We start from the raw sequence: 27,131 nt of genomic DNA, 5'->3' as shown, positions 1-27,131 counted from the left end.
CAAATATGCTCTGCTGATTCCTCCTCTTCTCCACAGAGTCTACATTCGTCAGTCTAGCTAAGGCCTATCCTCATAAGATGTTTCCTTAGGGGGCCATGTCCTGTCAACATCCCTAATATCAGTCTCATATCCTCCTTACTCTGATCCAAGAGTGCTGCCCACCCTTTTACGTATGGAGAGATTTTTTATTGTCTTAATCCTGTGGCTCTACTCCAATTAATGTTTCTTATCCTCTTTTTCCAATCTTTGACAAGAGCTTTACTGTTGGAAAAGGCTACCCGCAACCTGGCTTAGGCCCCACCATTATGGACTCCGCTCCCTTTTGGCGAGGATGTCTGCTTTTTCATTTCCATGAATGCCCTCATGACCCAGCACCCAACGGAGTGTTACTCTGTTATTTGTTGCCAGCTCAGCTAGAGCATTTTTACATTCCCACACTGCTTTCGAGTCAAACAAACAGGTATCAAGTAACTTTAGTGCAGCCTGACTATCATAAAGTATCAAGTATTTTAATCCTTTTGTCCTCATTTGTATGAGTCTTCTGGAGCATGAGTCTATTGCCATGACTTCCGCTTGAAAGACCGTGGCATGTTTTCCCAGGGGCACTGCCATGTTAACTCCTGGTCCGTATATTCCGTAGACCTTCCCCATGACACCAGTTGCTTATGAGGTTTAATTCTTCTTGAATTAGGCGTTCCAGCATGCCTTTTGTTTTTTCCTTTGACCATAAGCACTAGGTTGTCCGCATAGCATAGTAGCCTTGTTCCCCTCTTCTCTGCTTTGCAAAGAAGATCATCTACCACCATCGCCCACAGGACCCACAGGAGAGTTTTGTCTGGCAGGGCAGTTTTTTCTCGTAGGTCTTTATTATAGCTTGTTCAACTAATTATGCAGACCTCTCTAAGTCAAGTTCATTTTTCTGGAATGGTTCTATTTCTTCCAACTCTTCGGCTAGGGACACTCGGTATCCCCTCCAGTAGGTAGATTTAGGAACCCTGTGGGTCACGTTTTTCTCCCCTATCTCCTCTATGTTGAACCTAATGTGGCAGTGGTCCGATAGTGAGGCCTCCTTAGAGACGTGCCACCTTACAATTTTTATGTTTTTGAGTCCTGTGGATAGGGTTATGTCTAGGACTTCTTGGACCCTCTATTTCCTCAGTAGATGTTCCAGTGTCTTCTTCTCCCAATCCTTCTCCGTCATCTTTTTTCTTGTTCTTAATCACTTCAGCAGTGATTTCGGCATCGGTTATCTCTCCGCACACAGTGACGTCTTCATCTACGTTGAGAAAATCTTCGTAAGTAATGGCCATGGGGTCGGATACCACATCCTCCCATCCATCGGCGGAAGGAACAGCTTCATCGATACTGTCTTTGTCGTTTTTAACAAAACCTGCCTTTTTGAAACAGTTTTTTTTATTGTTCCCAACGTTACTTTGTCCTTGCTTGTTTACACGTTTGAGAGGCTTGCACGATAACCAGTTTTATTTTGAGAGCGCTCCCATCCCCAGACAGTATATTTTCAACCAACAACCTTCTGTAGTGGTGTTTAAATTTGTTTATTATTCCCTGGTCCGTGGATTGGACAGAGGTCATGTTTGCTGGGAAAAAAAACTTTCACATTTTCCATTACAGGAATGGTGTTGTGAGCGATGCAATTGTCCATAAAAACGATGTCATCCAAGCGTTTGAGCTGTTCACATATTCAATCGGTTTCGACTTTACATTCTTAAAACATTGGGGGTTAGCAGATTTCCCTATCATTAATAAAGGCAGCTTTTCTGAACCGTCTATATTTACACATACTAAAATTGTCACTCTTTCCTTGCGTAACTTCTCTCTGAGACATTTTTCATCTTTAAATTAAAGTGTTTTTTTTAGGGGTGCATTTATAAAATAGACCAGTTTCGTCAACATTAAAAATATGCTTTGTCTCTGTCCTGTATAATCTGATCTAAATCTTGTTTCCACTGGTTGGCTTCCACCTGGTTCATGGCTTCACTTTCGCCACAAACTGATTTGAACGAAATTTTGTTACGTTCTTTGAAACCATCTAACCAACCAGTGCTAGCTTTGAAATTCTGTTTTTCTAATTCCTGAGCAAATTGCTCGGCCTTCGCCCTTAATAAAGAACCACTCACAGGAATTGTTTTGTCCCTCGCCTGCTTAAACCACTTAATACACATTGGTCCACATCCGGGTTGGAAGGTTCTCGTAATCGTTTCCTCTCTTTATCAATTTCCCCTGCACTGCTGAGAAGTTTTTCTTTGTTTTTCAGGAAGGTTGATAAGGTGTTCCGTGGGATTCCAAATTCTTTCGCATATCATTTTTTTTCCTAATGCATTTTTCCACTTCCTTGATCACTGCTACTTTTTCCGGTGAAAGTTTTTCTTACTAAAGTGAGAGTTTTATATGTCCGAGACTTTGACTTTGTTGACAACATGATCACTACACTTATTTAAAGTTAAGTAAAAACTTATAATCACTGCACAAATGAAAACACGCATTGTTCGAAGGACGACCGATGACAACAAAATGCGGCACTGGAATTTGGAAAGTTAGTTTCTCAAGTCGGGGAGGGAAGGGGGTCGCAGTGTCGAATAGTCTTGGTGTCGAGTTACAAGCGGAGTTGCGGCGGGCCGGGAGGGGGAAGGGATGTATCGTTCAACCATAACCTTATACGCTATAGGTTACGGCTGGCGTTAATTATTTGCCGAACATTGTAGTAAAACGTGTTTTCTGATGAATTTGTAACTATTTTCAGTTGTGGAATAAAATTAACGTTCCTTAATTTGTGACTTTCAAAATTCAAATTATCCACGATTTTTTAGCATTATTTAGATATAAAATGCTAGGGACGAAGATAAATATTCAAATTAAAGAAGATTTCAAATTATCCAAGTTTCACTGAATTTTAAAATTTTTATTAATAAATACACAAAATTTAACTAAAATTCCCTGTTTTATATTTTTTGCATTTACCTCCTATGGCATAGTTATAATTAGTTTTTAACTTAAAGAAAAACATCTTTTTTTAGTTGTCTTGGTGGTAAAGGAAAATTATGGAATTCATTAGCGGATTGTGAAGGTTTAAAATATACATAAATGCATCTTTTTTATATTTTTTGCCATATTAGGAAATGTTGAATTTTTTATAGTTAAATAAGTCAAATTACTAAGAATAAAATTACACTAACACCAGATTTCTAGCTTTAAAATTATCGGAGCTATATTTAGTTATGTATACATGTTAACAGCTGTTTTGACTGTTGGAATATAGGACAAAACTTAGCTGAATGCATCAACTGGCAGAATAACCATGGCAATCAAAGGGTTAAAAATTACCAATAGATCAGTTGAAACAGCTGTAGCTAGCTAGATATGATTTTCACAGTATTGTATAACATTGCAGACGGATCTTCGAAGATATATAGCATTGCTCCCTCAATTTTCATTGTAAAATACTGTTTATCCAAGATTCGCAACACATGAGGAAGTTCACTTCAACTCTGGAGTGTACAAATACTACAAGGAATGTTGATCGCTTCTGATGCTGTTCACTTCTGACCTCTTCAGTTCATTGTGTTCTCAAATATCTCCAGAAAGTGTTTAATTTCTTTTCTGGGAAAAAGTTAAGGCATAATAACAAAAGCTATTACTGTACTGCATATCACTAATTTTGCATTTCACCATTTAACACCAGTCATTTGAGGTATTTTGGTGCAAATGGCAAACTGGGTCTGTTGAATACCAAAGTATGTGTATGCACGTGACACCACAATAAAGAATACATAATCAGAAAGTCACATGATGAGGAAATAAAGATTAAAATAAGAACAAACAAAAAATGTATAGAAGGATCAAATTCAGTGTTCTCTTTTAAGTAGATGATTTCTCTGGCATCCAAATTGCTATGAGTCAAAGTTTTCTGGGAACATGCATCCTACATCACTTTAAGCATATCATTGCAACTGTATGTCTTTTAAACCATTTAGGTGGTCATTGCAATTATGTGTTATTTTTCTTTTATGGGCTAATTTACACCTAGTAATTTGATATAAACAATTTTCATTGTGTTCTAAATGGTAACCTTAAAAAATGTCAAATCCCCAAAAATTGATATAATAAAATATTTTCAAAACATATATGCAACACAAATAAAGGTTTTATTTGTAATAAAGTTGTAAAATAACTGAGAAAGTGCATTTAACTACTTTTCCAAGTCAAGAATTACTTTGTTGTTTATTTATTGATGGACAATACCTACATACATCATTAGCAACAAGAATATACATGCAATCATAATTTGTTATAGTAATACAAACATACATGTTTTATATGTGTATGTGTATATATATATATATATATATATATATATACAGGATAATATATACAGGATAATATACAGGATAATATACAGGATAATATATCATAAGGAAAGAGTATTTTAAGGAACTACTGGAAGGAACAGAAAATGAAGAGGAAAGAAGAGATATGACAGAGGAGACAGAAGATGAAGAGGATTTTAGTATGTGCGAATTGGAAAAAGCGGTTAAAGAGATGAAAGAGGGGAAATCTGCGGGAATAGACGAGCTGACGGCTGAGATGATAAAGGCGGCGGGCCCATTGGGAATTCAATGGTTGTACAGAGTGATGAGAGTGATTTGGAAGGAAAAGAAGATACCAGAAGACTGGAAAATGGGAATAATAGTGCCGATTTTTAAGAAAGGCAATAAGCAAAAATGCGAGAATTACAGGGGAATAACTTTGTTGTGCCATACACAAAAAATTTATGAAAAAATACTGTTGCAGAAAATTAGACCAGTACTGGAAGAAACAGGAAGAGAGGAGCAATGTGGTTTTAGGAAAGGTAGGTCAACGGTGGATGCTATTTTTGTGATGAGACAAGTGTTAGAAAAGAGGTGGGAATACGGAAAAGATACAATGGTAGCGTTTATAGACCTACAGAAGGCATATGATAAGGTACTGAGAGAAAGGATATGGGAGAGTATGAGAAAGAGAGGATTGCGTGAGGGAATAGTAGAAAGAATAAAGAACCTGTACGGCATATGTAAAAACAGGGTAAGAATTGAAGAAAAATATACAGATACTTTTAAAACAGAGAGAGGAGTAAGGCAGGGAAGCATATTGTCACCTTTCCTTTTCAATATTATAATGGATGAAAATTATTCTAGAAGTACAAGGAAACAGAGGAGCAGAAGAACTTAAGACAATAGCATATGCGGATGACATAATGATATGGGAAAATAGGGAAGAAGAGTTAGAACGAGAGTTAAACAAATGGGCAAAAGTGGCGAAGAAATATGGTTTAGAGATGAACATACAAAAATGTAAAGTAATGAAAGTAGAGAGAAGGGATGGAAATAACAAAGACGTGTTAGTTGAAGGAAAAAGACTTGAAAAGGTGAAGGAATTCTGTTATTTAGGAAGTATCATAACAGATAGGGGCACAATAAGAGAAGAGATAGGAAACAGAATATGGAAGAGTGGAAAGTTTTTCAATATGGTAAAGAAGATTGTGTGGAGTTGGAACATTGGGAAAGAATCAAAAGTATTGATGTATAAATCTTATTTCCAACCAATTTTATTATATGGAGCAGAGACGTGGACGTGGACTAAAAAATGATTTAAGCAGATTGCAAGCTGCAGAAATGAGATTTTTAAGAGGGATAGAGAAGACTACAAGAAGAGATAGAATAAGGAACGAAATAACTAGAGAAAGATTGAAGGTAGTTTCACTGCAAGAGACAATGGAAGGAAGAAGAATACAGTGGATGGGGCATGTGAAGAGGATGGGAGATAATAGAATGCCTAGAATAGCACTGGAGAAGGAGGAAGGAGGAAGAAGACCGAGAGGAAGATGGGAGGACCAAGTGTGGAAAGACATAGAGAGAAGGGGACTACAGAAAATACAGGTGGATGAAGAGGAGACCTGGAACGATAGACTAAAGTGGAGGAGGCTGTGTACGACGACCCGTGAGAACGGAAACGTCTGACGATGATGATGATGATGAATATATACAGGATGTAAAAGAATCCCACATGGGCTTGATTATTCCCGAACGATTACAGGTATAGCAATAAAATGTTGTACATCATTACTACACCTAAAAATCTACTTTTTGAAGTAACTACCATTTCTTTGTCATATCAGGGGGATGGCCCAAAAGGAGTCAGAAGAAAATCTTAAATGAGGGCATAGGTCGAGTAGTACATCAAATTAAAGGCCTTTATTAGTAGAGTACAATGCCGCAAATCCGACCTCAAAGGGTTCACTCTTTAAATGATTACGCTGGTTTAAAGTTTGAGACATTTACAAACTTTCAATGTCCTGTTCTAGATGGTTTAATATTCTTGTCTTGGCTCAAGTTTTGCAAGTAAATAAATATTGGACTTAAGAAATAGTTTTCAGATTCAATGGAGGACGGTCTATTAATGGTTAATAGAATTAATTTCAATTGACAGTGATATGGCAATGTAAGATAACATGTAAAATACAATACGTTGTAAGTTGATAAAGGGTCTAGGACAGCTTTAGCTTCTCTTAAACCTGGGAGGTTTTCCAATAGGTAAAGAGAAATTCTTTCAGCCTCTGATTATTTCACAGCACCTTTAACTTGACACTTTACCAAGTAACGAAACGGTTCCAGGCGTATTAGACATGACATAGCTTCAGCTCTCTCTAACCCGTATTAGACGTGACATATCTCCAGCTCTCGCTAACCCGTATTAGACATGACATATCTCCAGCTCTCGCTAACCCTTATTAGACATGACATAGCTCCAGCTCTCGCTAACCCGTATTAGACATGACATAGCTCCAGCTCTCGCTAACCCTTATTAGACATGACATAGCTCCAGCTCTCGCTAACCCTTATTAGACATGACATAGCTCCAGCTCTCGCTAACCCTTATTAGACATGACATATCTCCAGCTCTCGCTAACCCTTATTAGACATGACATAGCTCCAGCTCTCGCTAACCTGTATTAGACATGACATAGCTCCAGCTCTCGCTAACCCTTATTAGACATGACATAGCTCCAGCTCTCGCTAACCCGTATTAGACATGACATATCTCCAGCTCTCGCTAACCCTTATTAGACATGACATAGCTCCAGTTCTCGCTAACCCGTATTAGACATGACATAGCTCCAGCTCTCGCTAACCCTTATTAGACATGACATAGCTCCAGTTCTCGCTAACCCGTATTAGACATGACATATCTCCAGCTCTCGCTAACCCTTATTAGACATGACATAGCTCCAGTTCTCGCTAACCCGTATTAGACATGACATACCTCCAGCTCTCGCTAACCCTTATTAGACATGACATATCTCCAGCTCTCGCTAACCCGTATTAGACATGACATATCTCCAGCTCTCGCTAACCCTTATTAGACGTGACATATCTCCAGCTCTCGCTAACCCGTATTAGACATGACATATCTCCAGCTCTCGCTAACCCTTATTAGACGTGACATATCTCCAGCTCTCGCTAACCCGTATTAGACGTGACATATCTCCATCTCTCGCTAACCCGTATTAGACGTGACATATCTCCATCTCTCGCTAACCCCTATTAGACATGACATATCTCCAGCTCTCGCTAACCCGTATTAGACATGACATATCTCCAGCTCTCGCTAACCCTTATTATACGTGACATATCTCCAGCTCTCGCTAACCCGTATTAGACGTGACATATCTCCAGCTCTCGCTAACCCGTATTAGACATGACATATCTCCAGCTCTCGCTAACCCTTATTAGATGTGACATATCTCCAGCTCTCGCTAACCCGTATTAGACATGACATATCTCCAGCTCTCGCTAACCCGTATTAGACATGACATATCTCCAGCTCTCGCTAACCCTTATTAGACATGACATAGCTCCAGCTCTCGCTAACCCGTATTAGACATGACATAGCTCCAGCTCTCGCTAACCCTTATTAGACATGACATAGCTCCAGTTCTCGCGAACCCGTATTAGACATGACATATCTCCAGCTCTCGCTAACCCTTATTAGACATGACATAGCTCCAGTTCTCGCTAACCCGTATTAGACATGACATATCTCCAGCTCTCGCTAACCCTTATTAGATATGACATAGCTCCAGCTCTCGCTAACCCGTATTAGACGTGACATATCTCCAGCTCTCGCTAACCCGTATTAGACATGACATAGCTCCAGCTCTCGCTAACCCGTATTAGACGTGACATATCTCCAGCTCTCGCTAACCCGTATTAGACATGACATAGCTCCAGCTCTCGCTAACCCGTATTAGACGTGACATATCTCCAGCTCTCGCTAACCCGTATTAGACATGACATAGCTCCAGCTCTCGCTAACCTATTCACTGTCTCGTTATGCTGTAACATCCACATCAGAGTGACTGTTGCCACAGGTCATGTGGCTAACCCATTATAAATGTAGGCTGGTTTCAGGCTCATTCCAGCTCAGATCCCTACCACCAACAGACCTACAAATAACTTAAGTCTTTTATCATGGCACAGCTTTAGTCTGCCAGTTTACTCCCAAATATGAATGACATAAACCGAATTATTGCAATGCTTTTTCTGTAATAAACTCAATTTGGACTGAACTTGGTTTTAATGTGATTGGTTTCGTATTATATGAGGTGTTAGACTTTGAGTAGTTGTGTTGGCATGAGTCAAATACCAGTTTCTAACACACATCTTGCTGGTCAATGTCTGAGGTTCCATGGCATTTATAAGATGCCACACGACTCCATCCATGTGACTAAAACGAGTGGAGTATACTTGATTCAGAAATCAGAAACTCTTTATTATAATATTTTTGAGAAATGTATGGCATCGATTTAGTCAAGATTTTCAGAGTCATGACTTGTTGGAGTCGAAAATGCATGTCTTTTAAACATCATATTAATGCCATAAGCATAAGGAAGTATAATCTGTTGTTTGGTAATGCTCAATAAAACTCAGAATAAATATTTCATTAATGTTAAAATAAACATTTTACGTACAGAAAATATCAAATTATAAATGGGTCATTTATGTAGTACTTATACAGTACATAGCTGCCTCCACTGCAAACAAAATACGTTAAAGGATCTAGACATCAAAAGTAATAAATAATAATGAAAATTTTAAATTTAATTTATTAATCAATTTGGCCAATTAAAAGAAAATAATATAAGTAATAAAATATATCTGTAATAGATTTCCTGCCCACTAATATGGTGCAAGTAAATAAATGATTAATTAAATTCTAATTATTTTATACCTGACTCACTATACCCTAAGCCTAGCAAGTAATAAAGGATACATATGATCTGCAAGTTTATATATAGGCTTCATTGACTTGCTGAGTTCTTCACATTTTGCCATGAGCTGGTATGTAGACTGAAACAATAACAACAATAAATTAATCAGTAAAGAAATTCAAGTATAGTAACTGTACTTTGCAGCAATAAAGAATATTTTAATTTTTATTCAAAGATGTATCAATATTTTGACAAAAACTAATGCAGTTAATTTGGTACGTAGTGTCAATATATAGCACAAACTTTCTCCCTTTACCTCGAAGATTGTGACAATTTGATAACGAAGTTATAGATCAAAACATAAGATTTTTGTTAGTCACTTTTACAAATGATAACGAAGTTATCGATCATAACATAAGATTTTTGTTAGTCACTTTTACAAATGATAACGAAGTTATCGATCATAAAACATAAGATTTTTGTTAGTCACTTTTACATATAAATGAATTGACAAGTCAAATTCATACATAATTGTATATTGTCCATTACAGTGCTCTAGACACTAGCTGAGACTGGGTCGAAGTATTATAAGTAATGTAGTGATCAAGAGAGATATGACAAACATTAGGAACTAGAATAATAAATAATTTTTACGGTAATTTAATCTCTCTTACGTTCTTAAAATTAAATACTAACAATTGAAAGAAATGAAGTTAACAACAGTCAATATTTCCAATTCGACACAAATCAGCCTACAGTGAGCTAGCGTAATGTAAAATCTATAATTTCACTAATAGCGTAAACATGCTGAATGTAGTTTCCCATTTAACTGACTGATGTGATTTTCCCATCTCAGGTTTTCATCCAGAGTAACACCGAGAAATTTACAATTTTTTATGGAAGTTATACGGGTAAAAAGTTATTTCAGATGTTTTCTAGAGTTTCCAATAAAGTGAAAAGTAGGTAATATATTTTTAAAGTAGGTTGGAATATTTAAGGAAAGTTTGTGCCAATTAAAGTTCAAATTAATGTTTCCATGTAATTTTTGAGATGGATAAATTTTCTTATCAGATTTAATGAAACTTGTCGTGTCATCAGTAAACAGAATTAATTTGTCATGTAAATTGAGCTGCTTGGGTAAGCGATTTACAAAAATTAAAAATAATAAGGGGCTTAAAACGAACGCTTGGGGTACACCTGCCTTTAAAAAACGGGAAGGGAATAAATATTTATGGACAGAGTCAGCATTGATTTAAACTATCTCCTCTACTACCTGCCTACACTTCTCAGAAAGCTACTAAACCAATTAAGAGCAACTCCTCTGATGTCGTAATACTCCAATTTATTTAACAAAATTTCATGCTTTACACAATCAAAAGTCTTCCCGAGGTTATGGAACAGGCCATAGGTCGCATCTCCCTGGCCCAAGGCAGCCATCACATAGTCAGTTAAATTTATGATAGCATCTGAAGTTGACTTAATTGGATTAAAAACTAAATTTATTTTTATTTATTATCGAGAATGACTTTTAAAATGTTCAAGCCATGATTTTATGACAGTTTCTAATAACTTTTAAAAACGAAATAGGCCTGTAATTTTCTGCAATTTTGAATTGTTTCTATATATTGTAGTTACTCCGGCTACCTTGAGACATTCAGGGAGCTATTTGCCAGCCTCTTTCTAATTTACATTATCTTCTGAACAATAACAACTGGCTTGAGTATACAGTGTCCATAAATTAATTCATCAGAAATCATCAGAGTTAAACAGATGATTTTTCAGGTTAAATGAAGTAGAAATACCAAATAACGTATAATCCTATCTATCTAGCTTAGTTTTCAATTTGGAACATAACATTTATCTTGAAGGAAACAGAATTTTTCCAGACATTTGCGATCGTTCAGTGATACAAAAAATCAGTTAACACTAAATTTCGAGATCTGCAATCTGATCTCTTCTTCAGATAAATAACTAACCTTAAGACATAATTACAAACTACGTTAAAATAAACAAATCATACCAGAGCATTGTGACACGCGTAAGTCAGGAATCACTACCACCATGTTGTGTGTCAACTTCACTAACTCTAGAACATGCACTTAATACAAAACTAAACACAACACTAATTTTATTATCAAAACTGAACTATAGAATACAGGTCACAATAGGTCTGCATTCGTCGACCAACCACTTACGACTGACCAAAGGCCAAAAGCTGATGGCGATCGTCATGGCAGAAACAAGATGGTGGCAAAAAAGGAAGAGAACAGGATTGGGCCTTTTTTTTATTATTGGTTCATGCTCGTTGAACTTCTTACTGTGCTGATGAAACCATACTGTGACTCCGCATTGGTTTATTACAAATATGTAATCTGTTTGATACTTTTGGTTTTCGTTTTAACACATTTTTCAGAATTGTCAACCAAAGCCACCTAATCTCGACCGATGGTTGACTGATTGGTTGGTCTGCCAATTTAATGTATGTAGCCTCGATTAATTTCCTTTTAAAGAAATGAGGTTCTCGATGTATTATGTTGGCTTCATCCCAATTCATATGATGGTCTTTGGACCAATAATGGTGTGCAATTGTTGACTTTCCTGATAGACCCTTTCTTGGGTTTTCTTTGTGTTCTTTTATCCCTTAAGTTTAATGGTCTTTTTGTCTCACCTATATATTCCCTATTGCAACTACATTTTATACTGTAAACATAGCTTTTGGAATCCTGTGTGCCATTTTTTGGTTTTGTTTTTACGAGACTTTGTCTGAGAGTATTGTGTGTTTTAAAACCGGTTCTAATGTTGTACTTTCTACCTATCTTCTAATTTTCTCCGATAATCCCGGCACATAAGGGATTGACATAAACCCAAATTTATCACTTGCTTACTATACCCTACTTGCATCCCAAGAAAATTGTGCTTATGGGAACATCACCATAGAAATTTCAGTATAAGAAATAATACTTATTTAATTTTACAAATATCAAATATTATTCTGTATAATATTAATAATACAATAGATCATGATGTTTACCTTAATGTTGAGATCAACAGCATCACAGGTCTTGCAGACAACATCTCGATACGTTTCAAGGCATTCAACAGTCAATGCTGACATCTATAGACAGATAATAATGACTATGAAAACAACTAATAAATAATATAATTACATAAAGTAAAAGTATTCAGTCACTGGTCGATTAAAATGTTACTGTGGTGATGCATACTTTTACACAATCCCCTAAGAAATCTCTCGATGATTCTGTGAGATGGATATTTACATGGTCGTTATTTTCTAACCTGGAAGCTAAACTAACTTTCCAAAATGGAAGTAGCTTGCTTCTACCTCAATAACATGATGATTAACAATATAATTGGCACTTTATTCCATAGGATACAGCTCCAACACAATGAGCATCAACCGCACTTGGAAGTTACACTATACCCATCAACCAGTCTCAATTTCAAGAGCCATCTCCAAAAGACATCAGGAAGGTAAGGATAGTGATACCTAACGCTGGCTAATTTGACAGAAGTTAAGAGAAACAATTTTGGGTACATTACCTCTGCCCCTAATCCATACTGTTGCAAAGTATTGTGTAAACATTAGGTAAACAGTGTTTATGTGAAAGTGTATGTGTAACCGAATAGGGTAACAAGGTGACAATTGGTACCTACCCTAAAGGTTATGCCCCTACAATGCATCTCTGTAATATAACCCCTCCAGGTATAAACTTTAATGAGAGTGTTTCATTTGATGGACAATGTAACATTTTGATGGTTTATGCAACAATAGAACCTTATGGAATGGATCTGAGGGGGGGCATTGTCTTTGAATAACTGCTTTTGTATTGGTGTTGGTCGATCTAATTACTACAAATCAAATTGGAACCGCCTGAAGACCGTACTGCAATTGTGGAATGGCCAGTCAAACTGGTAATTTACATCATCAATGAGTATCCATTGTGATCCTTTATTGGAGAAATATTAAGTTTTGAGAATTCTCTATTTACGCTCTTTTGGCAAGAAATGGATCAAACCAATGTCTTTAAACGTCATAAAAATGTTGTATTTTTACTCAATAAGTGTTAAATATACAAGTAACCATTTTAGTTTTCTAAACGATTAATGGAAAAGACAATATATTCCTCTGACAACTTTTTATTTCACTTTAACATTTTTTTAAATATTTAGCCAGTAATCGCTAACGGTTTTTTTAATGTAATTGTTGGTGTCAGGTTATAAATACTACTAAATAACCTTCTGACACCAAAGCTCTTTTCTCTAGTCAGTGAGACCCATACGCACACATATGTGTCATCTAATTATAAACAGACCCACCAATTAGTGCTATCAAAGATCTTCATAGATAAAATATTCTTAAAGTTTTACGTATGACATTGTATAATTTCAGTGTTTATTTTTATCATTTTCTTCACTTTGCTTAGTTTAAAATATTATATGATCACTTGAGCTTTCCTCTTGTTTCACAATTAAAAATGATCTTGATATTCTTAGTACCTATTACACAAATTCTAATTCCCTAAACAACACAACTCAACAGTATATAACAACTGAAACAAATGAACTCACACTGTGTAAGATACCGGCCAGGTTTTCCGTAAGAGAGTCAACGGAAGTCGCTATTTTCCCAATTTCAGTTTCCAGATCAGTGAGAATGGACGAATCGATCACTGGGACATGACTAGACAATGACTGGCGATACAACCAAGGCATTCCACTGCTCCAAACATTTATATCTACAAGAAATAAATCACAATCAATTCTTACTGTCAATAATATTAGCTCATTAGTATATAATTATTAGAAATGGAGCTTAACACAATATTCACATTGAATCAACCTTCCCTACCACAGCTACGGTTTAGAAGAAAAACCTTTATAGCCTAAGTATCTGTGATGTCAAAACGATGCGAGAATTTTGTTTTGAACGTCTTTGTGAATGATGAATTTAGCTCCAGTTCTTTTGGACACCTTAAATCCAGAGATAGCTGCAGAGAAACCTTTAAACATTTAGAATCCTGACAATTGTATCACTACACATCTGAGAAGTGGTCCTATATGCTGATAATAGAGAATTGCCCCAGCACCATGATCTGCATGGCTATAACACCCGGCATAGATCCCAGTACACCCTTCCTGCATAGATCCCAGTACACCTTTCCTGCACACCACCTTTCGTTATACAGAAAGAAGCCATCCTACATCGGCCCAAAATTGTCAAACTATTTACCAGCTGAAATAAGAAACCTCACAGAGAAGATGCTCAAGAGAAAGCTCGAGGACTGCCTATCACAGAGACCTGTCTACTCACTGCAGGAGTATCTACATCTTGAAGACAACTAAAACTGTTATGATTTTAATGTCAATATTGTTATGTACTATGACACCATCACAACCCTTGTTTTGTTAATAATGAATAAAGAATGTTTCTTGTTTAGTACATCATGGCATCGAAGTTACGGTCACTTTACTTTTCATTTCATCAGCACACAGCTCCCATGATAGGTCTTTCTAAAAAAATCCATTGTCTCTGTTGGTTTTGGGTAGGTGACTGAAGTACAATGAAACTATTTATTGCAGTGATGTTGAGAATAGAAAAGAATGCAATCAGTGGCCAATACTAACTGATACGAGACATAGAGTAAGTATTCTTCATTTTATCAACCACGTTTAAACCACCTTTAGTTAGATTGTAAAACTTGAGTATCTCAGGTTTGTTTGCATCACCTGAGGTTGGTTCAATAAAATCCGATTCGTACATTGTTACAGTAACAGCAATCAATGTTGCAACATTTTTGTTTCTTGATCAATAGGAGACTACAGTACAATTTGGATGAAAAGCAAGAATGCAAGAGGATCTGTTATAGTGTTGAATACTATGGAGAGTTTGTATTATCCTTCCTTATTGTCCTGACAAATTGTGAGGTAATGCTCATCTCTGATGTAATCAGCCATCGAAACGGCCATGAACCAGTTATCCATCGTGATGTTTCTCCAGTTCCTACCCTATATACCACTGTTACTCAGCTAATACAATCCTGGTGGCTGCAATGCAGGACAGATATCAAGGTTTAAGTACCATGTAAAAAGCACGGACACAAAAACATTTAAAGAATTTTGCTGGCATGTCTCTGAAAGCATGCAGCATTCCATCCAGTGTCAAATATTCACTTGGGGTGTAATTTGTGTCACATCCTTCTACTTAAGTTTTGTACTTCCTGAATACTCAAACCATGAAGTCAAATTATGTTATGAGATTTTTTTCTCAGTAACTTATAAAAGTTATTTTTAACCAAAAAAGGCGTCTGGATGCATATTGCTTATATCTTTAAATTCCAAATGACAGATTAAATTACGATATTCAAATATTCACCGGGAATTGGCAAACGGTAAACTGAAAGAACATGTGTTATCGGAGTTGTGCTTTATTTATTTAATAGTAGAAAAAATAAATTAACTTTACAGTGGAACAAATTCAAATAATTAAATTGGATCAAACACAAGTAAAATTCATTTTATGTAAAAGTACTAAATATAATGAGGCAAACAAGCTAATTTGGGGGGTTGAGACAAATTGAGTGTTGAAGGGACAACCTCAGAAAGCACATGATGTGAAAATTGAAATAAAAGATTGATAGATAAATAATTAGGGTTAATAGAAAAGACTCAAATTGATCAATTATAGTGGATGTAATGGAGTTCTGTATTTATTAACAACAACTTAGATTAAATTAAAGCGTGAAGATGCTGATTTGAACGAGAGTGGAGAGGGGCATTGTCCTAGACACAATGCCACAATCTGGTATTCTTTCTTTTTGCGAAAAGATCTCAAACGACGCGGACATAGGAGAGATGCTCCTGAAAGTGATGTAGAAAATTGTTCGTTAAAAGTAAAAATTTACTACAGGGTGATGGGATACAGTGATTATTAAATAAATTTACATAAGAACAAAGCAAAATCAGTGTAATTAAATTATAAAGGTGTGCAAATAAATTTAAATAACAAAGTGAGTTTCTTTACTTAATATCTATCCCATCTGCCAAAAAAATTAGTATGTGTTAATATAAGTCATAGCCAGGAAACATTAATAGACTTGCAAAATTTAAGACCTTTTTGGATAAATTTGTCAATTTGGACAATTCTGAGATGAATTAAAAAATGTCAGTGTAAAGACAGACGTACATTAAAATGCCATTTTTATACAATTTACATTTTTATTAAATCAGTGACAATCCAGAAAGTACTGTGAAATCAATAACCTTTATACTTAAAATTCAACACAGTGGGTTTTTTATTTACACAAGGATTTAGCCTACTTGGACTCTGAGATTACAATAATTTAGATCACGTACCATGACACCAACCCTAATACATTTGACCTACGGTGTGACTTCGACCCACGGTATAGTAACTGGCCCACGACACATCCTGTAACCAACGTGAGGCACTACACTTTAACTGAACTGGAGCATATGCCACAACCAATTCAAAATCTGAGTAGCATCACATAGGGCAACTACACACAACATAAAAAAACCAATACAGCTCATGCTCGATGGCACCACCAACGTGAGGCAATAAACAACACAATAAAATCAGATCTACGTCAGACGATTACAAATAAGGGTGTAAAAGTGTTTAAAGGTTAACATTGTTCCTACGAGGTTAAAATCAAGATGGTCACCAATACAACCGGCTCTTAATTCCTGTGACCATCATTGCATTTTGGTTGAATTTTCTGATTGATATGCTAACAATATTGAAAGAAACAGTTTACATATTATAAAAAAAAATTAATAAAATAGTTCCTTGACACACAAGTCTTTGAACATGAGGTGCACTGGGTACTTACCATCTGATTTACTGACTGGGCTGGAGAGTTTTATTTTATTTTCCAAATCTTCTGCCACAAATAAAACCATTTCACCATCTTGAGTAACTGTCCCGTTTAACTGGTTTAGGAACTCGACTGCCCGGTTTGTTGAGGAACTTTTACTTGAGCTTTGTTGAGAGTTTTCGTTACTTAATGGTAATTTATTTGGCCTTTCAGCAGTATCTTCTGTTCTGCATACGTTTCCAGATACTCCCGTTTCTCTGCTGGAACCACTAGAATCTTCTAATATTGAATCATCTTGTTCTGTAGACTGGATGTTGAATGATATTTCTGTATAAGAGGCAGTCATGCCATGCACCTGTTTAATTACAGAACAAATGAAACATCCAACCTTAAAATAAATTGTTCTATAATAAAAAGAATAGGTAATATAGTCACACCATTAATCTTAAAATGCAAATACAAATTTTAAAGACTTTAGGCTAGAGTTTTTCAACTGTCTTTTTTAAGACCATTAGTTTATTAATTTTTTTCTCAAATCCAGCAAGCAGCAACAAAAAGGCTCATTTATAGAATAAGTTTAGGATTATAATTAATTTTTTAATAAAGTGAACCCAGATATATTCAAACAAACTAACTTGAAAAGGCTAATACAACCTTAAAAGCCCACAAAAAACCATCTGGCCAAGAAACTTTTAAATTATTATTCTGTAAAAAGGTAAAAGGAGCAATAGTACCCATTTGGGCTAAATTATTCCTGCTTAAGAACATACTCCTAACCCACCTGCTACACTTCAACCTACTCCAAATTGACTAGTTTCTTTTGATTTATTAGCAATGAGACAATATCTGAAAATCTAACAAAATTTAAATATCTGTCCAAGCAAAATTTCTTAGTATTGAAACTTTCTTCCATAATTTTTTCTTTAAGAATGCTTCAATAAAAAACAAAATTAAAAACACAACTCGCTGTTTATCATGCTTATTTCTCTTCACGTATGAATGATGGTTTATCAATATGGAGTGTTTCTAGACATGCTCATAATGTCTTTATCCTGCAAAAGAACGCTGTGAGAATTCTAGCAGGCATACCTCCACGTGCTCATTGCAAAACCAGTTTCAACAATCTAAAACTTTTAACACTTTACAGCCACTATATCTTGGAGAGAGTGTGTTCAGTAAAGTCAAAACTCTACACATTCATAGAGAATCAGAGATAGCCTAACTAACAGCATAGACTAACTTTGTTTGAACGTCCGCCTCAGTATGTGGAGTCACAAGTTTAAAACAGGTAACCTATGCATCTGCAAGAAATTTGTAGTGTTTTTAAAGCTACATTGATTTATTTTTTAATTAAAACTTAAATTAAATAAAAAATTTTGGATCGAAATATTGGGATTTAATTTTAGATTAGATTGTGAAAAGTCAGGGTAAAAACAAACATGTAATCCTTTGGCAAGTTAGTACTGGTAGTTTTAAATTGTTAGGAAGGCAGGTTGACTGTCTTGAATTGGTTAGAACTTGTCTTGTTGTGAGTATTGTTCTCCTGGTTTGATACAGCTGGACCAATGAGAGAACACCGCGGATGTCCTGAAAAGTTGGTTGGAAAGGGAAGTATTTAAGCCCCCTCTCATAATTTTCGCCCTTCTTTTGGTTATTTTCGTGAGTCAAGTTAATTACAGTGCGCTGTGTTTTCTTAAATTTTTTCCGCGAGGGATTTTGAGGTAAGCACCAAATTTATTGTACGTTTTATTGAAATAGTCTTCTTGATCTGATATTAAATTAATTTTGTTGTCTTTTTTTATAGGAAAAATTAAATTCATAGAAACTACAGAGCAATCTGAATAACTTATTCTCGAAGAACAATAGAGCATAATAGAATCATACAAGTTACATTTGGTTCATGCTTGCAAGAAAAGTGAATTAAACTTGAACTTTGTTAATAACTTTAATTGAGATTTGGAAAAATAGTAATTTATTAATATTTAACTGGAACTGTTTTATTGTGAATTATTAATTGGAAATTAATTGAACATTAATAATTGTTTTGAGAGAGTTGTAATCTGAATTGCAGAGACTTAAAAGTTAAGGTTCAACTATTGTAAAGAGATGTTTAAATTTTTATTTTTTGAATTGTGAGTGTACTTTAGAAGTGAACATTTTTCTTTTAGTTATTTGATTTTTCAAGTGGTATTTGATTTTTATTTTAAAACTTTATTATTTTATTTTAGAAGAGAGCTCTGATTTTTAGTTTGATATATTTGATTAATATTTTTATTTCTTGCCAAAGGAATTTTTAAATTTACTAAAAGGTTTGTCAATTCTTTGTGGAAAATAGAGTGATAAAAATTCTGAAACGTTGAACTTATTAATTTGCCAGTTTAAAATAAATCCATTATTTTTATTTAGAACTGTGATTTTTATTTTAGACAAACCAGATAATATTTAATAGTTAACAAATTTAGTAATAAATTGTACTTAATATTCACTAGGAGCTTACTAATCAAAAAAATATTTTATATCGTCTTGGATGTCTTATTGATAATTTAAATATTGATACTCTGGAATATTAATATCTACAATCCAAGTCGTTATAACATTACTTGCCCAAGTAAATTCAGAAAAAACTCCAAATCAATGGCTTGAGTAAAGGGGATTCTATTCTTTGACAGAATTTTTAGAATGCCAATAAGAAAATGTTCTATACTATATAATTAATAGACTAATATGTCTCAATTGCTATTTCATTTGTTGTATTTATTGTTATTTATTTGTCGTGTGTATTCGACTTATTTTACATTTTTTAATTTATTCTTCTATGCATAATAACTTAACAAACAAAATTATTGAATGTACAGCCTTTAACATGATTTGTACTATATCATATTTTAAAATTGTTGTTTCATTTATTATATTTATTGTTGTTTGATTTTAATATACATTTTACGGATTTTAATGTAGTTCAGTCTTTTAAGTTTCATGAAAAATTACCTGCCATAAAATTGTGATGAAATGTGATGCTTAAAAAATTGTTCATGTTGTAAGACAGTATGATGGTCCCATAAATATTGAAAAGGTGAAGTTAACTTCTAAACTACAACTAGATGATCCTATGACTAATAAACCTGTCCCTGTTACATCTTCATATAGGGTCATAAACTGGACATCATGGACAAATTTCACCCCATCTCGTTCCTGTCTGATGATTAAATCTTGAACCATTTTTGAAATGAGTATTGATGCAATTTAAACTATAATAAAAAACCTAATTTGCGGTAATTATATAAAAGCGGTGCCACAACTCCACATTCCACAGGTGGGTGTTCTTGTTGAACACTTGGACCATCACAACGTGAGATGGTTGTTATTGACTGGATTTGCAAGCAGTGCTCCAACAAAGGTTTGGCAAACTCATTGTACAGTTCCTTGGCAAAGTTACGCCTAGAAAGAGGGTTTTCTCCATTTCAAGTTTTGTTATGTAGATAAATGTCATAAGAATTTACGATCATAATATTTTTGATTCCGTTGAATATGTTGTACAGCAGATGACGTAATGCACAAATTAATTTAACGGTGTTCCAAATGCTTCGTCCGTGAAGCGATACAGCCTACAAATAGAGTAGAATTACTGAGCAAAAACATGGCAGAACATGCTTGCACACACACTCGTATCAAGGCCTATTGATGATACTGGGGAGGAGGGGTTGAATAGTGTAAGTGGGGGAGAAGTGAAATGGCAACCGTTGTGCGACAGATGACGCGTTGGGACTCTAGGGTTAAAAATAACGGAGTCGAGGAACTTCTTCCATATCATTACCTAATTGGTTGTTATGCTGATCACTTGAAAACCTAAAATTGATTACTCTATAATTGCAGCTTTGCTACTCACAAAAATTTCTAAGGTTGAGCCTGTTGCTCCAACCTAAATTGGAACACCTCATACCTATTCAACAGGTACCGTAACCAAAATCACACATGAAAAAACTCTAAATAAAATTTTACCAATATAAATAAAAACCTGATTACAAGATGAGTATTTTATTTTTTATTATGTAGCCTATAACCAATAGTGTGTCCCATCTATATCTACAATTTTCAAAATTGTATATACCCCATAAAGATAGTAAAGTGTTTGAACTAGTGTTTAAGCAAACACCATAAACATATCCACAAGCTCAATACAATAAAATTAGTTTTTTTAGCATGTAGAGAATTAGTGGGCAAAATTTTCAGAAACCGTTTATTGAATATTGAGTTAAGCTACTTATGAATTAATAGTTAAAATTAATAGCAAATGTGTTTTATAAATTCATGTGTTTTAGTTTAGCAAATGAAAATACTTTGTCACTAGGTAAGAGTAGACTTGGCATTCCAAGAGTTGAAAAAATGGCTGCCAGTGAATAAACATCCGTGTATTTTACAGTGGTTAAATTTGATAAAAATAGTGTTTAACCTGTTGCTTGGGTTCAAATGTTTCACTTTTAGAACTTAACCTCTCACTGAAGCCCTAGATCACTTCCACACACAAACTGAACCTTTCACATGCATTGTAATTTAAAAGTACAAGTAGGTTTTCCCAGTTGCTGAGCTGATTATTTGTGATTTGACAAACATGGTCAGGCCAGTGGCAACCTGTTGTTCTACCAGTCAGCTGATTTTACCAATCAGCTGCCAGAAGTCTTCTGCTCGGTGGTTTGTTTACAAACTGCTTTATTTACATACTAGTTTTAATCAGTTAATAAATTTTCAATGACTTATTCTTTTTTACATTGTTTCTATTTAATTTTAAATTGTTCCTAAATTGGTTTCTTTAATAATCTGTTAGTAAAATCTTGTGATGGATAAAACCAGCACCAAGAATGTAATATATCCCTGTGGTGTTTGTGGTGAATCAGCCAAGACAGATGCTATTTCTTGCACAGCACCTTGTAATACATGGAATCGTTACAGGTGTGTGAACTTGACACATAGTGAAATAAAGAAATTCCTTAGGATGACATTATTACATGGAAAAAACTGTCTGATAAACAAGACTGATGACAGTATATCTGATGGCGAGGTTGATATTAATTGTTCTCTCGCTAAGCAACTAAGCAATACTCTGCTGGTGGAAAATTCACTAGCTTTACTTTCAAATTCCAGAGTAAAAAAAAAATAGCAAATTGCTTAAGACTATGAATACCAGCAAATACTCAGTTAAGGAGTTTGAAGAGGATAATTTTGACAATCTACTATGACTTGTAAGTAGGCCTGATCTAATCTGGACTACCATAATATTTTTTACTATGTTTAACTTAAGTAAATATTTACTCTGTCTATTACACTGTAAACTGTGTTTAACAACATTAAATATTCTGATTCTATAATGTGTGAAAAATATGTTCAACAAACTCCCTTCACAAATGACACAACTACCTATAGCTTTATTCAAGAATAAGTTATATAGGCTTTTGGTTAATTTACCATTTTATTCTATTCAGGATTTCTTTGAATCCAAATAATTGTCAATGTGTTATTTTATAAGGTGTTTGTTGTGTTAGTTTAAGTTTAGATATGGGTTAAATCAGAACAAACATGTAACCGTTACTTCTGATAACGTTACTCGGCGATGCTGAGTACAAATACTGGATACTCTAAATCAGTATTTCAGTATTTGTAATGCTTTAAATACTGGATACTTGAAATCAGTATTTCCATACTGTTCACATTTTAAATACTAGAAGAACTCTAAATCAGTATTTCAGTATTTGTAATGCTTTAAATACTGGATACTTGAAATCAGTATTTCCATACTGTTCACATTTTAAATACTAGAAGAACTCTAAATCAGTATTTCAGTATTTGTAATGCTTTAAATACTGGATACTTGAAATCAGTATTTCCATACTGTTCACATTTTAAATACTAGAAGAACTCTAAATCAGTATTTCAGTATTTGTAATGCTTTAAATACTGGATACTTGAAATCAGTATTTCCATACTGTTCAAATTTTAACTACTAGAAGAACTTTAAATCAGTATTTCCGACCATTTTGTAACGCTTAAAATACTGAGTATTTTCCCTAATAAACACAGTTTTGTAAATGCTTTGATGTAATTAATAGTATTCAAAAGTACAACGCAATTACGTAAATAATGTATAAATATTGATAATTTATTTTTATCATAAAGTTTATACTTTTTGAGATGTAAGTAATGAATTGTATGATAAATTGAACCTCTGCTTCTTTGATTAGAGTCCAATGGGCTGTTACATTGGGTGTTCTTTAAGGTTATGACAGTAAAATTCTAATTTATAAGTAATTTCAATTTTCTTTGGTGCATTTTTGGTACATTTAACGCATTTTTGTATTATGAAAAAATTTAATAAGCTCTCATTTTAAGTAAAAACATAAAATATCTAATCATAGTTTACATAATTAAACACTTTTCACTCAATTTATTATATAAACTGTTTAGTTTTCTTTAAAGCAATACATTTATTACTCAATAACTAATTCAAGAATATTACACTGACACCGGGGTTGGCGAGTGATTTACATTGTGAACTATAAATATTTTCCAGTTGGGGTTTTACGATCGCAGTATTTATTTTGTATTTGTCAGTCTCAAGTAAGTATTTCAGTATTCTGTATCAGTAAGGATATGAGTACTTCAGGACTAGTAAAGTAATCAATACAAGAAAAGATTTGTATAGTCATAGTCATAGATCTTTATTCAAAGCTGTAATATTATAAATACAGTCAGAATAGTGTCACAAATACAGATAGACTAATATCATCATAGATACAGGTTAACCTATCTAAAATCTTATATTAACTTAACCTAAATATTGTTAATTTAAACAACTAAAATCAACTCAATTTTTATTTTTGTTTAATGGCCCAAGCCCTCAAAAAATTCTTCAAAAGAATAAAATGATCGATATCTTGTAACCATACAGAGTACTAGATACAAAGTATCTGTCATCAGTATTTTTGGTTCTCAGTAACCGTTACAGATACTGGAGAAAAGTAACTGTTACAAAGTACTGATTACTGAAATACCACCTCACCTTTAGTTAAGTTATAGATTGACCTTTTGCTATATTTACCACAGTTGGTCTAAATGATTTTGACTGTCTTTTAGATTTTTTTAGATTTTCTGGGTGCTGACTTTGTTAAGTTATTAATATAATTTAATATAGCGGATTTGACTTTGTGTATTGCTTGAATGTAAAGCTTAATGACAATAAAATTCTCATTTATTTATTTATTCGTCGAAAGTTAAACGAAATAGTCCTGATTAGCAACGTTTAGTTCAGTTTGGTATATTAACAAGTACATACATACACTCTTTATTGCCATTAAACATGGGATGCAATAGGCAGTCACATAATGAATTTAAATCTAACCTAACCTAATATCACAGTAAACAACAACTTCATTAAAAGTTGTCAGAAATTATGTAAGAGCTGAACATTTTTATGAAAGTTAACTTGTCATAACAGCTTATCAATTACACAACCTTGTGTTAAAATCAAATAAAAAATTAGTTAAGATCTAAGGTTTAAAAATTAAAGTTAAAAAGTATATATAACCCTTATATTTCTTTGTATATAGAATTGAAAATTTTAGTTGAGTGTCAGATTAGTTAATTTCTTACCTGTGTAGTATATAATCTGATGTTTGAATTCACTGTTAACACTTAGCATTTAACTACAATTTAAACTTCAAATATAAAAGTTTATTAAATTAGAATCATAAATTACTGGATATTTCAAAATCATTGGATTTGTTATAGATCTTCCAGATTGTGTGTAAGGTATAATGATAAATTAAAATTCAAAATATGTGAATCATTTTTAAAAGTAGTTGTTTCCAAACATAAAAAAATAAAAGTACCACTGTGTCACACTTATTGCATTAAAAAGTAACAATCTCCTAACTTAAATAACTAACAAACTGTTTGACCTATAACGATCACAAGAGGATACAATTAAGTTCATGAACACCAACATGAATATATTCTAGCAAGTATTTCAGATTTTGGCAGGATAACGTTGTTGCATGGGACTGCCCAGGCTTGTTGCCTGTACTGTGGTTGGAGGGAGTAGTAAAAAGGCGGACCACAGCACTCTCACTCCACGAGCAATCCATATTGTTTGTATATTGATGGGCACAGTAAATACATTAGACCGGAAGTAGACACTTTATTCAAAGTATACTCCCAAGCCTACGTATGTGAGTATATATTTTCTTCAACAAGACAACAAGGCAATTTGAAATGTATGGAAATATTTGACACTGGAAGTAGATTATACGGTCTGGAAGTATAGGCTTTTTGATCAAAGTCGGTTTCTGAGATCAATGTATACATTTTCTTGATCAGGGTAACAACTCAACTGTGCATGAGAAATGTACACCTGTATGCAAAACCTTGCATATAACAGTCATTCTCAATTTCCCTTAACCTTTAAACATGAATAGTGAATCATGCTGTGCTAGTGATTCATAGTGTACCAGCTCATATATAAGAAAACTAACGGAATCAAATAAGAATTAAGAAAACTAACCAGTTTATTTCAGAACTGTAATCGATGATTGAGAGAATAGCCCATGACCACTAGGGCTATAAGTGCTCTTGCGAGAGCGCATAGGTGGTGGATGTATCTTTATTTCAGGGGCCATGATTCTCTGGACAGAGTATAGCTTTACTAAAATTCAACTTACAGCAAATTAAGAAAATATTACTACAAACCAAAAGGTAAATTTGTAGAACTTATAAGAATTTTAAAAACCAAGAACTGTTTTAGATACAAAAATGTTGACACTTTTCTCTACATTTTTTCTGCTAGGTTTACCACTGTACTAAATTAAGTTTTAATTTGAGAGGATTGGGTTATGCTTATTGTTGATCTAACCATGGTACAGCTACTTAGCCTACTTGAATATAACTTTATTCTATTGAGCAGTAGTTTAGCTGATCTTAAAGCTTATTAATTTGAATTAAATTAACACTTTCACTGCACACTAGTAACAGTGTATCATGTTACACTATCACGTCTGCCAAAGTAAATGTGTACAATGTGCCACAACCTGATCTATATTGAATATCATTGAAACTAAGACTAAGCCTCTACTGAGAAATGCGTCTGCCGAAGTCAATGTGTACAATATGCAACACCCTCACTCCTGGTCTATACTGAGTAATATGGTGTGTAACTACACTATTCTGACCACAGAACACTCAGATAAGCTGTCGGGAACAGTTAACTCTAAAAATCATAGAAATCACACAAATCATAGGTTCACAGTACAAAAATTTACATATCAATTATTAAAAAACAGAGCTATTTGTGATTCCCACTCCCTTCAACCAAGTATATTTATGTTCAGGAGGATGAGCAGAATATGTTATTTACATGAAACTCGTGATTTGCTAGGTCGGCCTTTAACCCCATAGATAGCATGTTAAACTATTGTACAATTACTGTCTAGCAATAATACATGTGGTTAACCCCTCTCTGCGATTCTATACTGAGCACTCTTGAGTTGTCATAACAGAGTTGCACTAACTTGTCTGGTACAATCAAGTGTAAAGATCTTATTATTTGGATGAGAAGATATTATTCTGGATGTGTATCAACATATGAATCTTAGTAATTAGGATACATTATTTGAATAATCATATATTTATAACCTCTCATAAATTCTAAGTAATTTATTGACTAGAACAAATCACAGCTTTTTCAAGATGTACTCACAATTTCTTCATCAAAATCCACTCCTGTCTTATGGTCAGAAGTTTCAGGTTCCATGTTCAGATTTATTGACAACAGGGGTAATCCTATAATCAAATTTATTCAGAATAATAATAAATTGGTACTTTCACACGTGATCAATACAGTTTCTAATTTTAAGGGACTTATTATTCGGAGCATACTTTAAAAAAATTATTAGCAAATAACAAACTAATGAGACACATCAATTTACCCCACCATAAACAACGACACTAATGATGAAAACATA

General features: G+C 34.1%; 1 protein-coding gene across 2 annotated transcripts; it reads right to left on the bottom strand.

Moving 5' to 3' along the window:
* Positions 1-886: 886 nt before the first annotated feature.
* LOC124368853 (BLOC-1-related complex subunit 6) lies at positions 887-27,131 on the bottom strand. 2 transcript variants are annotated; one of them, XM_046826299.1, is made up of 6 exons: positions 26,867-27,131; positions 17,140-17,479; positions 13,856-14,022; positions 12,297-12,380; positions 9,328-9,404; positions 887-3,618 (listed from the first exon to the last, which is right to left on the bottom strand). In XM_046826299.1, exons 1-6 carry the CDS (start codon positions 26,918-26,920, stop codon positions 3,570-3,572), a joined length of 771 nt encoding a protein of 256 aa, XP_046682255.1. In that variant the 5' UTR covers positions 26,921-27,131; the 3' UTR covers positions 887-3,569. The 2 variants fall into 2 exon arrangements, with proteins under 2 accessions (XP_046682255.1, XP_046682256.1); XM_046826300.1 differs by lacking the exon at positions 26,867-27,131 and adding an exon at positions 21,575-21,713.

This window comes from Homalodisca vitripennis, chromosome X (assembly GCF_021130785.1).
Source record: "Homalodisca vitripennis isolate AUS2020 chromosome X, UT_GWSS_2.1, whole genome shotgun sequence".
Taxonomy (NCBI): Eukaryota; Metazoa; Arthropoda; class Insecta; order Hemiptera; family Cicadellidae; genus Homalodisca; species Homalodisca vitripennis.
Note: the sequence above shows the minus strand (reverse complement) of the source record. Positions and strands in the feature narration are given on the sequence as shown.